The sequence below is a fragment of the Tetrao urogallus genome (genome assembly GCF_951394365.1).
Source record: "Tetrao urogallus genome assembly, chromosome: 20".
Lineage (NCBI taxonomy): Eukaryota > Metazoa > Chordata > Aves > Galliformes > Phasianidae > Tetrao > Tetrao urogallus.
This window is the reverse complement of record NC_136833.1, coordinates 4635727-4652373: the sequence shown is the minus strand read 5'-3', so window position 1 is coordinate 4652373 and position 16647 is coordinate 4635727. Positions and strand designations below refer to the sequence as shown.

Here is a 16647-nt window from a genome sequence, read left to right as displayed (position 1 = left end):
TTAAAATCAGGTCTGTCCCCTTTGTTCTGTACTCGCCTCGCTGCTCCTTGCTCACAGTGCCGGACTCTGCAGCTCCACAACAGCCCCCAAACCCTCTGGGTCTTCTTCCATCACCCACCCAGAAGAGCCACTGGTACAAAGGTTTGGGAGAGCTCAACTGTAAGAGCACCAGTGGCCATTGCCTTGGTGAGGCAGTGATCAACTCTATGAGCTCCATCCTTGCTGGAACAGCCCCCAGCCATGGAAATGCCAACACAGAGGTTTGACAATGGCACAGACATGGTGCCCATGTGTCCCCCTGCCCTGAGCAGCTCATGGGGTTGGGTGGGACTTTGGGTGAGGCATGAGGTTCCATTATGCAGATGGGGAAGACTGAAGAGCGGGGTAGTTGGCTTGGTTGAATGCCAGATAAGGGGATCAGCATCGCAACCTTGGCATGGCAACTCCGACAACGCGTAGGTCCATCCCTGACCCAGACCGATGGGCATGGCTCAGACCCACGCCTCCTCATCATCCTCAGTGAGCCACGCACCGCTGTCACTCAATGAGGGCTTGGCATCCCTGGGCTGTGGAGGCTTTGGGGGGGCTGTGGGGCGATGCTGGCCCCGGGTACGGCGCTGCCCCAGTGGGGTGGGGATGCGTGAAGGACCCTTGCCAGGCCGGTGGTCCCGCCGGGGACGCACCTTGGGCCGCAGCTTCAGCTTGTAGATGGAGGGCACACGCTCAGGTTTCTTCAGGCACCGCCGGGCTTTGGGCACAGTGCTCCGCGGGGTCTGGTCCCCCACGACTGGCCCTTCCATGGACCTCCCGGCTGGGATATTGGCACACTGTGAGGTTGAGGGCTTTGAGGACACTCTGTTGCCCATTCCCACAGGACGCAGGGGCTGCCGGTTACGGGTGAGCTCCTCCAGCACCTTCCCATAGTCAGGGGGCTGAGAGTGCCCCCAGTACCCCCGCAGCCCTGAAACATCCGTGTTGTGGCTGCAGACCTTCCCTGGCACTGCGGGGCTCTCAGTGTCCCTGGGTATTGGGCTCGGGGGGGGACACTGGGGACTCTCCCCAGCAGCACAGCTCTCACATCCATTTGCAAAATGGGTCAGAGGGGTGGCGGGCCGGCAGATGGCTGAGCTGGTTTTCATCTGAGTTTTAATGTTGCTGTCCTGCTTTGGAGGCTGACTCGGGGAATTTGGGTGTGAAGATGGATGGCTACGTCCAAGGGCTCTCTGGTTCCCTTCCTTGGAGCTTTTCCTGCTCTGCACTGCTCTGTGGGCACTCTGCTGCAGACTGGGGGCACAGGTTTTGATGGGGCTGTGGGTTCGGGGCGTCACAGTGGTGGGGACCCCTACATGCCTGGAAGCTGCCCCAGATGAGCCACCTCCTTGCTGAGTGCTCCTGGGACGTGGTGGTGCCAAGTGGGCACTGGAGGCTGTGCCCCTACTCTGTGCTGCTGACTTTGGGGGGTTCCCATGTGGCTTCTTGGGGGTCCCCACAGTGTCCTGGGATGGGGTGGGTGCCCGCTGTGCAGCCCCATGCCCGGGGGAGGTGGTTCGAGCAGGTGACCTCAGTGTCGGTGTCCTGCAATCAGAGAGAGCCCAGAAAGGAGAGAGACCTCACATCCAGCCCCACACCACGTTCAGAGATGGGAGAAAAAAGCACTACAAAAAGAAGCAATTTAGGGTACGAAGCCACTCAGTGCCTCACCTGCACGAAGGGACCCTCCGGGGCTGTGCTGGTTCCTGGTGGGGGCTGGGGGTGGTGGGGGTCCGGGGGTGGTGGCGGTGGCCGTGGGGTGCCCAGGTGACCGGGGGCAGCGGGCTCTGTGAGCGACTGACCAGCAGAGTGGGGTGAGTGCGGCCAGGGGCCGGAGGAGCTGCGCAGAGCTGCACCTCGTGCTGCACCGGCTGCTGGGAGGGTCTGGTCCTGGAGAGCTGTTTGTGGGCTGCGGGGAAGGACTGAGCTCAGTGAGGTCCCTCCCCATTGCAGACCGCAGCCCCACGGAGCCCAGAGCCTTCCTCCCTGTGCTGTTAGCACGGGACGCTCCTGCAGGGCTGAGATCCATGCAAACGGGGTTTCGGCCTTGCAATAGGCTCTATCCTCCCAAAAGTCTGCCATGACCTCTAGCGGCCACTAGAGCCACCCAACAAGAGCCATTCTCCCAAAGCAGAGATTTCCCAGTGAAGCATCAGAATTACATCTCCTACCCCTGCAAACACCCAAAAAGCACCAATACCCCCAAGAGCACCGACAAATGCCCCTAAAGCACCGACAAAACCCCAGAAAGAACCAACAAATGCCCCGAAAGGATCGACAAAAGCCCCCAAAAGCAGACACAATGCACCCTTCTCCCCTTCCGCCATCGCAGCCAGGGCTGGGGGTGCAGGCACTCACAGAGCGAGGTGCAGCGGCACGGGTCGTGCTTGTCCAAGTAGTGCTCCAGGGTGTCCCAGCCGCCCCCGACCCGCACCATGACGTGCTGCCTCAGGATCTGCACTCAAAGACACGCGACGTCAGCCCTGCTTCACCCCACGCCACTGAGGCACAGGGGTCTCAGATCCCACTGCTTGTTCTGTCACCCCAGGGAGAGTCAGGATGGCCTTAGGGAACCTCCCTTCCACTGATCCCATACTTCCATCGGGTAATGCTCAAAAACGACACGTTGGCCCCATTTGGCAGATGAATATAGGGAGGAGGCTTGATAGGAGCAAAGTAGGACTCCTGGTGCCTGCGCCCTGCATGCATGAGATGCAGCAGACTCACCCGAACGAAGATGAGGGTGTCGGAGTCACCCACACGGTATTTCCCTTCTGATACTTTGATCATGGGGAACTGGACAGGACAGGTACAGCGGCTCACCAGGTGCTGGACCTGCGGGCAGTAGGGATGGGTTTGCACCAAGGCTCGTGGGAAGGGGCCTGGGGTGGTGTGTGGGAACTGCTGAATCACAGCCTGAACCTCTGACTGATCACCTGAGGCGAGCAACGAGTCCGCCCTGCGAGCACAGGTGAAGGCAATTCAACTGTGCTGGTGGAAGGGGTGAAGCCAGGCTCCACCTCTCCTAGAGCCATTTAAGAGCTGGCTACCAGTAGAGAAGGATCTCTTCTGGAGATCCCTCCTTTGGAGTTTTGCAGTGAGCCCAGGACAAGGGTAAGCACTCCATCTATTCTCTTTTTGGTATAATAACCTGCCTAGCTAAACTCTCTTGTTTATTTCTTAATTACAACATCTGTATATTCATTCATTATACAGATGTCTATCACCATTGTTCCCATCCCCAAATTTCCATCACCATCTTCATCACTATACCCCCATCACAACATCCCTATCCTCATCATCCCCAGTGTCCCCATCTCCCCAAGATACACATCTTGATCATCCCCATTCCCATCACCCTAACCCCCACTCCATCAATCCCATCACCACCTCTCCATCATCTCCAACCCCATCCCAATCCCCATTCCCACCCCCCCATACCATCTGGTCAAGGTTGTGGAGGTCCCGGGGTTTTCTGGGGGGACGGGGCAGGGGGTTGTCTGCAGGAGGCAGGTCCATCTCCTGGCGGAGCTCCTCCTCGATCTCCTCTTCCATCTGCACCAGGGTGGGGGCACACATGCCAAAACGGGCAGCACGGCGTGCCAGCTCTAGCAGGCACAGCACAAAGTTCTTCTCGTTCTTCCTCAGCACCAGGTCCTCCGTCTCGAACATCAGGACGTCTGGGGCAGGGCAGGGGTGCAAAGAGGACGAGAGCACAGATGGAGAGGAGTTGAAAACGTAGATGTGACACTGAGGGACGTGGTTAGTGGGCGGTATTGGTGGTAGGCAGGCAGCTGGACTGGGTGACCCTAGAGGTATTTTCCAACCTTAAAGATTTTGTGATTCTATGATTCTACAAAGGTCTTCCCAAAGGGATGTTATTTCCCAGAGCACCATCTGTGCCCACCTTGCTGTGCCAGCCCATAGATTGTAGAAATATGGCAGGGCCCAAAAAACTGTTGGGTTAAATTCATAGAGGAAAAACCTCCTCCTTGAGCATCTACATACAAAGATGTGTCCATGCTTACTGTGATGTTTCATGGTGTCCCAGAGCCCCACCCCACTGGCTGAGTGAACTGAGGGCATTTTTTTCCATGTCTGTGGCAATGGAAGGGGACAAGGGGACAGACCCTCTGCTCAGAGCCAGGACGACTCCTGGTGTCCTTATGGCCATGATGGCCACGCATGGCACATGCTCTTTTCAGTCCCAACCCCAACTGTTGAGCCCAGGGAAGCTTGCTCAAGCCCAGCTTGGTGCAGAGATCCCAGTGGTGGGATGGCACCAGCTTTGGGGACACAGGAAATCACCGACAGTGATGCCAGGATGCACATCACATCATGGTGCTGCTGGAGCATTGGGTCTTACCGTTGATATCCATCTCCTTCCTGCACCAGTGGATGAAGTTGGAGATGTTGTCCCTGGCCTGGAAGGTGCCTGGTTGTGCTGCTGGATTGCAGCTGACACCGACAGTGGGCAGGTGGAGGTGCTGGGCTGCACTGGGACAGGTGTGGGCAAAGTCCTCAGCCACATGGGTGATGTGGTTGGCATGGGAGCAGAGCACAGACCCCGTCTCCAGCACCTCCAGGAAGGTGCCCACCTCAATATCCAGCCCATAGAGCTCCTTCAGCCACTCGGCCAAGTCCTCCTTCATGGCATACAGGTACTGCTGGCTGGACCCATAGGGACGGATGCTCCGCACTGCAGCTCCAGGCGTCCCCATTGTGCCATAAGAGCCCAAACTGGGAGGAGGCAAGGGGAAACGGGTGGTGGGGATGTGAGAAGAAGCCCCAGCCCACCTCCCCACCCCACTCACCGCATGCTCTGTGCCACTAGGAGGGTGACAGCAGGGTGCCGGAGCACTGCCGGGGTCCAGGGCTGTGGGGAAGCAGAAATTGCCCTCCTGGGCAGTGGGTGTTTTGTTTCCTTCCCAAGAGCTGTTCTCTTCTCCTTGGTGATAAGGGACCGGCTGCAAACACTCCCTGTTAACCCTTCAGCACCCACTCCTCCTCCAGGAGCACTGCTCCTCCTCTGTGCCCCATCGGGCGCATTTGTCCCCCCAGGGATAGAGGGCAGCCCCTCAGCACCCCAACTCACTCAGAACCCCAAAAGCAGAGGGGAGTTGCCCCCCTTCTCACCACCCTCACATCCACCTGTGCTGCAGGTGGTGACCCAAAGGCCCACCAGGAAATCACCCCAAGCCTTGTTCTGTAAAAAGAAAATAAAATAATCATGAGGAGGGGTACGTTTGCATGTGTTCCTTTGGGGTTTCGTGCTCTGGGAGAAAGAAGCTGAGCTCCTCCATGAGTGGCACAGCTCCAAGAGTTGGGGCTGTAGGGAAACAACGACGGGTATGGCAGTGAGTGGGCACCACGGGAATCTGCTGCCCCTCATGGGCTTCAACAAAAGGAGGGTATGCAAAAGGAAATCTGCCAGCAGTGTGCTTGCAGCATGGGGTTGGAAGAGGCCCCAGGGAGCCTGGGGGGGTCCTTGCTGCTGGGGGCAGTGTCTTCTCCCTGCTGATGTTCCTCTGGATGAGCCTGGTGCCATTTTGGGGGAGGAAATGCAAGAATCCCAGCTATTTCCCTGGGCTGTGGAATGCGTGGCAGGCGCCTGGCATGTCCTACAAGCAGCCCAGGAGGAGAAAAGGAGCCTCGTGATGCTGAGGGAATGGTGACACAGATTGAGGTGCATGTCCAACCCCTCACCCCACACCTTATGGGGTGCAGGAGCTGCAGCCAGAGTGACATACAGCTCTGCAAACATTGCAACACCACCACCATCCCCACAGACAAAACGGCACCCGGCCACTGGGCAGCATGTGTGGGATGCCTCAGCATGTCGTGGCATGAAGGAAAGCAAACAAGGGGAGCACACATCACTTGCTTTCTTCTGGGGGAGACTGATCCAGAAATCAGCCCCAACCCTCCTGCATGGACAAACCAAGCAATGCCCACTCCATCCCCATTTTCAGTACAGACCTTTTGAAAATCACGGGCTAGGGTATTTTTAAAAAATACAATAGCCTGACATGAAAACAGAGAGAAATGCCAGCACTGTGAATCTGGATGTTCACTTTATTCACCTTCAGGTCTCCAGGCTCCTGGAAAGCTGCAAGTGATGTTGCATTATTACCATCTTATTCAAAATGAAACACTGCAGCCTCGTCTCTTTGGCAACACCAAAAAATCCCCTGAGATGTTGAGCTGCGTGCGTGCCCCATGTCTGCGCAGGAAGGGTTCATTCACAAATATCACAGACAACAAACCCAAAGGCTCCAAGATCTCAAATCAGAACAGGACTGAAGGGTGTACAGAACTCAATACTATTGCAGAGAGACAGAGAAGGGAACACTTGCCCTGCTCATGGAGGGAGCATAACCCTTATAATACAGCAGAGATTCCACCCTGCCCATCCCCTGCTGCCCTCCAGCCCTTCTGTACTGCTTCGCAGCTCCTCCTTTCCCCTGTTCCTTCACCAAATATCTCTACTTCCTCCTTAAAACCACACCATTTTGTTCAGAGCGCGCTCAGAGCTGGACTTGTCCTGGGGTCTGTGTTCCATCAGCCCCAGGTATGGGGCAGCAAGGCCCCAGGTGCCACCTGAAAGACTGTAAACCCATGTTTATAGAGACATAAACCCACGGTTATGTCCAAAAATCTCTTCTTGTTTCAACCAAAAACAGTCTCAGTCACTCATTTAAAACCACTGAAGCACCAGAGCACCCATCAGTAAGGCAGTTCTCTGCCTGATCATGAAAAAACAAGAAAGGATTAACAAAAAACAGTCCTGGCTTGAAAAAAAATCCTTAAAGTTAACAGAAATGTTACATTTGCAGTCTCCGTGGCTTATCAGTGTTCCTATGGCTGAATCACAGCCCATCTGTGGGACCCTCCATCCCAGCCTCATCGCTGTTGTCCGTGGTGTTGAGCCTGGGGACCAGCGGACCCCTTGGGTCAGTCAGTGGGATGGGCTCAGGCAACATGTTGTCCCAGCGATGCTTAGTGTTGGCTCAGAAGAGGATGTGCCCATCATTGGCATCCCAGCAGCCCATCCACGGCAGCTCGGCAGCCCACTTGCCATTGGCCACCACCTGCAGCTTGGCTTGGTTGAACCGCCAGTAGCGGTCATCCCGAAAGAAGTAGAGGAAGCCATCGCGGTGCACCACGGCCCCTGCTGTGCCAGGGGGTACGCCGTCCCAGTCTTGCAGGCTGCGGGGGTAGTAGGGCTCCAGGGCGAGGGTCTCCTCGCTCAGCACAAAGTATTTGGCTCCTTTGAAGAGCACCAGGCGCCGGAGCTGTTGGAAGTAGAGGGCTGTGTCGGGGTGGCGGGGCAGGCCGTGGGCACTGCACTTCTGGGGGAAGCCAGACACCAAGGTGGAGCCACGGTATTTCCAGCATCGACCACCTGGGATGGAGAAGAGAGAGGCTCAGTGACCACATAAGCCCGGATCATAGATGCACTGAGGTTGGAAAGGACCCCTAAGGTCATCAAGGCCAACTGCTAACCTGGCACGGACAAGTCTACCACTAAACCACACCCCCAGGCACCACATCTACAGATTCCTTAATTACCTCCAGGAATGGGGACTCAAACACATTCTTGGACTGTCTGTTCCAGTGCTGTACAACCCCCTCTGTGAATAAATTTTTCCTGACGCTGACCCTAAACCTTCCTTGGTGCAACTTGAGGCCATTATCTCCTGTATTATTGCTTGGTCCTCATAGCCTATGGATTCCAGCCATCCCAGAGATGACCTGGCCCTGGGCACGTCCCTATTGGGCTTTCCCACAGGTTGGGAAGGGAAGCAGCAGCTCCAGAGCATAGAGGCAAATTGGGCTCTCTTGGTGCCTATGCCACGCTTCCGCAAGAAGGGATGGGGACGAAAGGTTTTGTACAGCAGGACAGATATCGCTCACATCCCTCCTGTGCTGGGACAACCCAGACTACTACAGAAATTCACAGCAGCCCCAGATATCCCCGCTGCAGCTGGGCCATCCCTGCAGGCACATGCAGATAGACAAAAGCTCCTTTCTGCTCCTGGGTCTGGCCCTGCAGAGGGGCTTCTGGCTCTCCCCCAGCTGCAACAACAAAGTCCCTTTCTGGCGGGTTTGTGAGTGGTTTCCATCGCAAGTTCAGGCTGACCTCAGTGTCCTGGCTGCCTGGCCTGACCTTTCTCTGCCCTGGCAGCTGTGCCACAGGCAGCTTACAGATGGCAGCAAGGCACCAGGGACAGGGCACAAACCATGAGAACGCAGTGCTCAGATCATCTTCTTGCAGTTAAACATTTTTGAAGAATATTTTCTCCTAAAAATGCGTCTGCTTTAGTTTTCAAATCCAGGGAATGCTGCTCTCTGGACTGGGCTAAAAGGGAAACTGAGGCATGGGGCAATGGGGGTTGATGCAAAGCTAATTTGTGACCGCAGCATCCTGGAGCCTGCACCCATGGGTAGATGTCACACGAAGGGACATGATCTAGAGTGGTCACAGCCATGGGTCGATGGTTGGACTGGATGATCTTATTGGTCTTTCCAACCTTAACAATTTTGATTCTATGATTCATGAGACTCAGCGATGTCCCAGCCCCTTGGCACAGCATCAGGCTGACAGACCAATCAATACAACCTGCACCTCACTGACCTTTGAAGAAGTAGAAGCTGTGGCTGAATGGGGAGTAGGCACAGGCATCGATACCGGCAGGCAGCCCTGGCCAGCGCATGTGCAAGGGTTGAGGCTGGCTGGTGTTGCCGCTGGCAGACACCACCCAGAAGTGGCTGCCCTTGAAGATATACAGGTTGTGTTCTGTGTCTGCAGGGCAGAAGAGATGATGAGGGTGAGAAGCTTGGTGCCACATCACAAACCCAGCATTGTCCCACTGATCATCACCTCTTATCCCTCCAACTCCCGTGAGATGTCCATATGGGGCTGAGGACATCCCAGCCCAGCCCAGCCCAGCCCAGCCACTCTTTCCATCATTCTGGGAATCTTATTGAGTGAGGAGAGGCTGCTGGACAGGTTGGGAATGTTTGGGGAGAGGGTTTGTGGCCACACACCAGCAGTTATGGCATCGAAGAAGGAGCTGCAGTAGTAGGTGCTGAGGCTCCGCCGTTGATGTTCCTCACCATACAGGTCCCCACTCCAGTCCTGGAAGTGAGTGAAGACCCTTCCTGGCAGCTGGATGGCCAAGCCCCTGGAGGGCTTTCCTGAGACGGAGCAAGGTGAGAGTCATGGAATTGGGCACTGAAGCAGGAGCACAAGGCTGGCAAGCCATCAGAGGGCATCAAACAATTGGTGCACCCCAGTCTGGTTCCTATTGCCCTCAGTAACAGTGGCACGGACATACTCCCACCTCTATTTCTCGCCCTCCACCCCAAAGACCATCTCAAGTAGCACCCAACAGATGCTCACCATACAAGTTCTGGATGGCCAAGATGTCATCCCAGTTGAGAACAAAGTCCTTGCCGAGCTTCTTGTAGTAGGGTGACATGAGGGCACTCTTGGTGGGCGAGTGCTCCAGCCCCAGTGTGTGCCCCACCTCGTGTGCAACGACCACAAAGAGGTTGCGGCCTTTGCCACTGTGCAGGGACCAGCGCTCGGCGCTGTCGAAGTGGGCTTCTCCACGTCGGGGGAAGAAGGCGTGGGCCAGGGCCCCCCCTGGGGACAAAACAGCTCTGGGTTGCTTCAATAGACTTCAATTTTAGGTCTTCGAGGGGCTTCCCAAAGGGAATTCCTTGAGAATTGGTCTCTACTACAAGAAAGACATTGATGCCAAAGATAGGCAGAAAGCTGGGAAGGCTCTGGAGCACAAATCGTATGGGGAGCAGCTGAGGCAATGGGAGGGTTCAATCTGGAGAAGAGAAGGCTCAGAAGGGACCTTTCCACTCTTTCCAATGCTCTGAAAGGATCTTGAGGCAAGGTGGGAGTTGGCTTTGCTTCCAGGTAACAGTGATAGGATGAGAGGTGACGGACTCAAGTTGTGCCAGGGGATGTTCAGGTTGGGTGCTAGGAAATTTTTCTCCAAAGGAGAATGGCAATTCTCCAAAAGGAGAATTGCAATGGCACAGCTGCCCAGGGAGGTGGGGGAGTCACCATCCCTGGAGGTGTTCCAGAGCTGTGGAGATGTGGCACTGAGGGACGTGGGCTGTGGGCAGTGCTGGTGAGAGTGGGCTGGGGTTGGACGTGGGGACCTGAGAGGCCTTTTCCAACCTTAATGATTCTATGATTTCATGCACTATGTGAAACCCAAACCATGTCTGAAAGGGATGAGGTAAGAGCATGGTGTGAGGGCTCCTTGAAGGCCATCACCATGCTTCAACCATGATCAACTCAACCACCTCCCAGGTAACCTACAGCTGCGGGACTGGGAACTCAGGACCCCAAACCACCTTCACTCAAGCTGCTGGGTACTGGGAAGACACCACCTCCACCCCAACAATCCCCAGCCAGGAAGAGCCCCCATTGTAGAAGAGAAGCTTACGAGGAGGGAGCGACCAGCACCTGGCCCATCGAAGGCATTGTTGATCCCATCGTTGTGGTCCCCGTGGAAGAAGGTCAGACGGATGTCAGCCGGGCCATCCCGTGCTTCCCAAAACACCAGCGAGGAGACGTTGCTCCAGAGCTCAAAGGCAGCCCTGACAGCCAGGCGCACCTCGTGCTGCGGCAGGTACGGGGGCCAGTTCACCACGCGGTACGTCAGGTGCCTCTTGTGCCACTTGCTGCCTGCAGGATGGGCACTGCACAGGATCTGAGCCGGCTCTGATGGAGCCACCACCAGATGGCTGCCCCAGGTACCAGGTCACACCTTGCCTGGGACAGCAGCTGGGGCACCCAGTTGATGCTCTCCTTGCCTTGTTGCTCCTCCTGGGGCCAAATCCAGACCTCAACTTATTGGATCAGTGCCCATTCCAAGGTCTTGGCTTCCAGGGAGTGAAAGCAAAGGCACGAAGGGGAAAATAATTAGGGAGGATGCTCACATCTGGACGGGGGCGAACAGGAGTGGGAAAGAAGCCATGGGGCTGCACTGGGAATATGTGAGTGCTGGAGCCAGTGCTGAGGAGTGGGAACAGTGATGGAGCTGCAGCAGCTGCCCTGCTCCAGATGTGTGGGAAAGGGGAAGGATGGGGTTACACAGTGCTCTGCAGACACACAATAACTTCTTGCAGCAAATCAACATGGTGCCGATATCCCCCTCTGTAGCCCAGGGCAGCTGGGTGAGGTCTGGGGCAGGCTCAGTGCCCAGCTGCTCTGAAGCAGGGCAATAGGGCTAACCGTACACTGGTACTGGTTTGGGTACATATAATGACCACCACCTCCTATGCACCTGTCTCACGAGGTTGGGACAGAAAAACTAAGCCTGGGGAGAAATGCCTCTTTGCCATAATTTTTGGCTGTCCCAGCCAGATGTGACCCATGGGGCACACAGAGTCCCTTGCTGCTCCTCAGTGCCTTGATGGGCACAGCTTTGAGATGACACCCAGCGTCCCACCTGACCCTGCATGCACAGCACTCCTGCAGCAGGACATACAGCATCCCAGGGACCAGGACTGACAGCTCCAGTGGATATTAAAGCCCAGCAAGGTGCCCAGAACAAAGCCCAGCTGGGGACATCCTGCTGTGCACATCCCAGTGCTGCAGCTGGGGCCGGTGACCTGGCTGAGGCATCCTGCAGCGGCTGGCAGCATGCTGGCTGACAAAAGCCTTTGCTGGCTCAGCTGTGGCTTCCTGCTCCAAGGCAGATAAACAGCCAGCTTAGCACAAAGCCATGCGCCTTCCTGCCCGGCGCCGGACACCCCGTCCCCCCCTTTGTCCCGTCAGCACTGCTCCAGGCCCCAGCCTGCTGCCATTCCTGCAGCAGTGAGCTGAGCAGCTGAATGCCTTTTGCTACCCCCGTGAAGGAACTTTTGGGGTCCACAAGCCGAGGACGGAAAGCACAGAACTGAGCTGCATCCCGTCCCATCTCTTGGCTTCATCCAGCCCTGCTATGAGCAAAGGAGCTGACAAGACACAGAGCCCTGCCTTAGTCTCACCGTCATTTTCCCCATATCCCATACGCACAGCTGCTCCCAGCCCTCCTGCTCTCTAGGAACCACGCTATCCATCCACCAGCCCAGCACCCCCAGCCCAGACCCAGTGCTCACCGTGCTGCATGGAGCGCCTGCGGCGCGGGGCCGTGGGGCGGCTCTCCCCATCGCCCGTCCCGCAGCGAGGACGGCCCATCTGCCGCAGTGTGGGGACGTCCAGCACCCCGCTGGGAGGGAGGTGGCTCACACGCTGGAAATCCCTACAAAGGAAGGGAGATATCAAAAACCCTGAGTTTCCCGATAGCGATGCCTGGAGCCCAGCCAGGGCTTCCACTCTGTGCCAGTTCTGTGCCCCACTGGCAGGAGTGCATCTGAGAGATAATGCCAGATCCCAAACACTCTGAGATCTCCAAACCTCAGCCTCGCTGCCGGCATTATAATGGGGACAGCAGGCCATAAAAGGCAAATAATACTGCGCCAACAAGTCGTGTCTCTCTGCAGCTCGTGCTTCAGTATCTGGCAGTGAGAGAGCCCTGAGCTGCAAAACACATTGCTCGGGGCACACAGCTCCCACAAAGCCTTGGGGAGATGCATTGCTGCTGGTTTTAAAACAAAGGTTCCTACCTCAGTGCTGCTGTGAACTCCACAGGGCTGAGCTGGCCTGGCTGCGGTGCTCCCAGGTAGCCATATTTCTGCAGGAACAGCTGTGGGGACAGAAACGGGACAGGGGACAGACATGGGGTGGGTTCAGGGTGTGTTCACTTGTATAGGGATAAAGATGTGGTGGGAGAGAGCATAGCAAACCCAGAAATTCCTGTCTATTGCTTCATTATACCATGATGATTCCCATGATATGAGTCCATGCACTTGGACAGCTTCACGTGCCTTTCGCTCATTTTTGACAGACCTTGGGTATTTGGCCACGGCCCCATGGAGGCAGACTGCACGATGCCATCCACACCAGGGGCTACCAGACCCATGCACCCATCTCCAACCACCAGCAACTCGATGCAATATTTGCAACAATGGCCACAATGCAGACTTCAGCAAGGCCAGGCTGGGCAGGGCCAGTCCCAAGGCTGCTGGCCATCCCCATCCCACCTCATCCCCATTTCATCACTATCCCATCCCTATTCCACCAATAACCCATCCCCATCAACGTTTCATTCCTAATTCCATCCCATCTCATCGTCATCCCATCCCCATCCCCAACTCCATCCCATCCCCATCGACACCCCCATCGCCATCCCAACCCCAACCCATCCCCATCCCCAAGCAGGATGTGCAGCTGAGCAGGGACACACACGGGGCAGTCGGCTCTGCCAAGCCATTCTTCTCCTTATCGTCCACTGTAAAGGATGGAAATCGCCAGGCTGAACTTGCTCCAGCACATAAACTGCTTTTCAAAGAAAACAAGCATTTCCCCGTGCCCCGGCTGCCCCCAGCTTTCTGAGAGGTTTAGCAGTGATTTTTCCAGGAATGTTCCACACCCGTCTCCCCCATCCCACAGGGACGGCAGAGCCGCCTCCCCGCATCCTGTTAGTGAGAAGGCCCTGCATTAAGGGGATGGGGAATTAAAAGGGAAAGTGACTGCTTGGCCACGCACATCCCTGCACGTGGGGATGTGGAATGCACTGCGAGAACCCCCAGCAGATTGTTTTGGGACTCAACTGCCCTGCACTGCCCATGCCTTTCCTACCCCAACTTTTCACAGTCATTAAGATTAGAAAGGACCTCAAAGATCTCCAAGTCCAAGCCATCCCACCGTGCCCACTGCCCATATCCCTCAGTGCCACATCCCTATGGTCCTGGAACACCTCCAGGGACAGTGACCCCACCAGCTCTCTGTGCAGATGTGCCACTGCATCACCACACTAAAAATGACAACTGGAAGCTGGTTCCTGTCCCCTAATCCCATTCTTGAAGCATGAAAATGATTTTTCTCCACCATGAGCTCATGAATACTTGAAAACCCATCTGGGTAAGGCTGAGTGCGTGGCGATAAGAGAACAGCCCACAGCAGCTGTTCCTAAGCATCACCAAAATGTTCACCATCAAAATGTTCCCGTGTTGCTCATTATTGTCACTCTCTAGATTGCCTCTGGCTGTGACATTCGGACAGTTTGGGGACCATTCGATGCCCAGGACCTGCAGCATTCAGTCCCTCCTGCCCCCAACAGGGAATGGCTCTTTTCCATACAATGGGAAAAGAAAAACAGCAGGAAGCCAAGAGCCATGAAATATGCCCAGCTCCCCCTCCGCACCAGGAGGGAAACAAGGAGAGGAAGGTCTGACTGTCTGGATCACTGTGGGGCTGCAGGGGATGGAGGAGCCCTTCCAGGCACACAGCCCTCCCATACAGCCCTGGAAATCAGCTGAGAGCCACAGGCAAGGAAACACCTTGCCCTGACTGCAGGCATCCCGGGTGGCAGGCAGCCAGCGGCACGCAGCCAGGCTCCCTCCTTGGGACTGGGACAACAACAGCCCCCAGACAGCCCCCCCCACCAGATGCTCCATTCCTGGCCCCTTTCCATCACTGAAGTACCAAGAACATTCAGACGAGCATCTTCCCCTGCCTGCAGGGCTGCTTGCAATGACTGTGGTCCCCCTGGGCACAGTGCAGCCAACAGCATCCCATGAGCTGGCATGGGCTGAGCATCCCCAGCTCCATTCCACATCACTTTGGCACCAGCTGGACAGCTTCCCTGCTTGGTTCCCTGCTGATACAGTGAGAGCTGGAGCCAGCAAGCACCACGGAGTTTTGGCGCCGTTGGGTGTTGGCACCTTGGGGTTATGGCACAAGCATGCACAGATCACTGCCTGCCAGGATGGTGGGGATGTTAAAGGCTCTGAAGCCTCCACCTCCCTCTGCTCTCCTAAACACATTCCTGTCTGCATTTGCATCCCCTGAGGCACAATCCTCACGTCTCTTTGTTTGAGTGTGTGTGTGTAAATGTATATATAAAGTTACATACACATTCACAGAAATATACAAGAGGGGAGATAGATCCAGAGCTGGGCTGTCCTCCCAGTGGAAGGGTGGGGGCTGATCTCATGGGTTAGCATGGGCCTGATGGATTTGGGGATACCGTCCTTGCCATCAGCAGGATGGGAGCAGGAACATCACACGTAGAATCACAGAATGGTTGGAGTTGGAAGAGACCCCCAGAGGGCATCTGCTCCCTCTGCCTGCAGAACACTGGGACACCCACAGCTCCATCAGTGCTCACAGCCCTCCAGCCTGACCCTGGGGGTGTGCAGGGATGGAGCTGTGAGCAGTCTGTGCAGTGCCTCACTGCCTGTATTGGAAACAACTTCTTCCTTATACTCAGCCTAAATCCCCCTTTAAACCTGCCGGGCTGCGTGCTGCCCAGCGCCTGCAGATAACGAGATGATGAACATAAATATATTTCCAATTAAACACCCCAACTTCAGCTGCGATTGTAATGAAAACGAGCGCAATGAAAACACAACCCGAGTGGACATTTTCACCTCTAGGCTTCCACAGCCCTTTGTTGCTAACTTTGACCATACTAAAAGCAATAATAATGTAAAAAAACCACCAACTTTGTGACAATTTCAGCTCCCAAAAGGGACAGCCAGCCGACGTCCCGCTTAGAGAAAAGCCAAACCCCGCCACGTCCCAACACCCCAACCCCTCCACGCTCGCTCATCCCCGCTCCCCGCCCGCCCCATTCATTCCCCGCACCGCTCTCCTACCTCCGCCCGCCGCCGCTCGCCCCGCACCGCCGCGCCCCGCACGGCCGCCAACAGCAGCAGCAGTCCGAGCGCCGCCCGCAGCCCCATGGCCGCACCGCACCGCACCGCGCCGCTCCGCGCTCCGCCGCTCCTCCCGCTGCCCCGCCCGGGGACTGAGCTCCGCCCGCGTGTGCCGAGCGTGCCCGGGGCTGCGGGGCGCAGAGGTGGGCGCAGGGTTGGCTGCCCCTCCGCCCCCAGATCGCGCACTGGGAGCTGCGTTTTCCTCCGGCTGTCCCCGACCGCTGTGCTTCTCCAATGGATTCGGCCCTTCTGCTTGCTCCCCGCGCTATTTTGTTCTCATTTAAGCAAAGCGAAAGGATGTTTGGTTCGGAAAAATAATAGGATGTGACTTAGGGCTGCTTTGTTTCCGTGCCAGCTCCGACCACACGCCTCTTGTAAAGCCCACAACTCTTCTTTCTGTCCAGCCCACAAAGCTCCAGGAGCAGTGGTACCCGCAGGGCCCTGGGCAACTTGGGGCAGCACAGGAGGGGCGGAGAGGGTCCAAAACAAAGGAATTCGTGCAACGCAGGATGATAAAGAATGGGGAGAGGCTGTCAATGGGATGGAAGAGGAGGGGGCTGAGTGATGGGGAGAGGGGCACAAACAGCAGGCTCAGGTCGGAGCTGCGCTTCCTTTCCAAACAAGAGCAGCACTGTCTGCAAACGCAGCCGTGTTTGGCTCGTCTCGAGGAAGCAACCGGTCCATCTGCTGTTCCCCTTAAGAATAGGGGTGAGGAGGAAGCCTGGCTCGGGCCCAGCAGCAGCAGGAAGTGCCGTGGCTGCTTGTAGTGCAGGGAAGGGCTGGGGGCACCTGGTGCTGCTGCATCAGTCCTCGCTCACG

The 16647-nt window shown here is 56.3% G+C and overlaps 2 protein-coding genes across 2 annotated transcripts; both read right to left on the bottom strand.

Annotated features, from left to right (window-relative positions):
* Positions 1-491: 491 nt before the first annotated feature.
* On the bottom strand, positions 492-4751 carry LOC306954218 (GAS2-like protein 2A; the record flags this gene model as incomplete). The annotated part of the gene is made up of 6 exons (XM_079545279.1): positions 492-1020; positions 1702-1939; positions 2389-2485; positions 2758-2865; positions 3472-3710; positions 4397-4751. The coding sequence occupies 6 exons, from the start codon at positions 4749-4751 to the stop codon at positions 492-494; spliced, it is 1566 nt and encodes a 521-aa protein (XP_079401405.1).
* Positions 4752-7040: 2289 nt separating this feature from the next.
* On the bottom strand, positions 7041-15855 carry MMP28 (matrix metallopeptidase 28; the record flags this gene model as incomplete). The annotated part of the gene is made up of 8 exons (XM_079545084.1): positions 7041-7435; positions 8669-8836; positions 9082-9231; positions 9437-9682; positions 10526-10747; positions 12166-12308; positions 12673-12752; positions 15769-15855. The coding sequence occupies 8 exons, from the start codon at positions 15853-15855 to the stop codon at positions 7041-7043; spliced, it is 1491 nt and encodes a 496-aa protein (XP_079401210.1).
* Between the last annotated feature and the right edge of the window lie 792 nt (positions 15856-16647).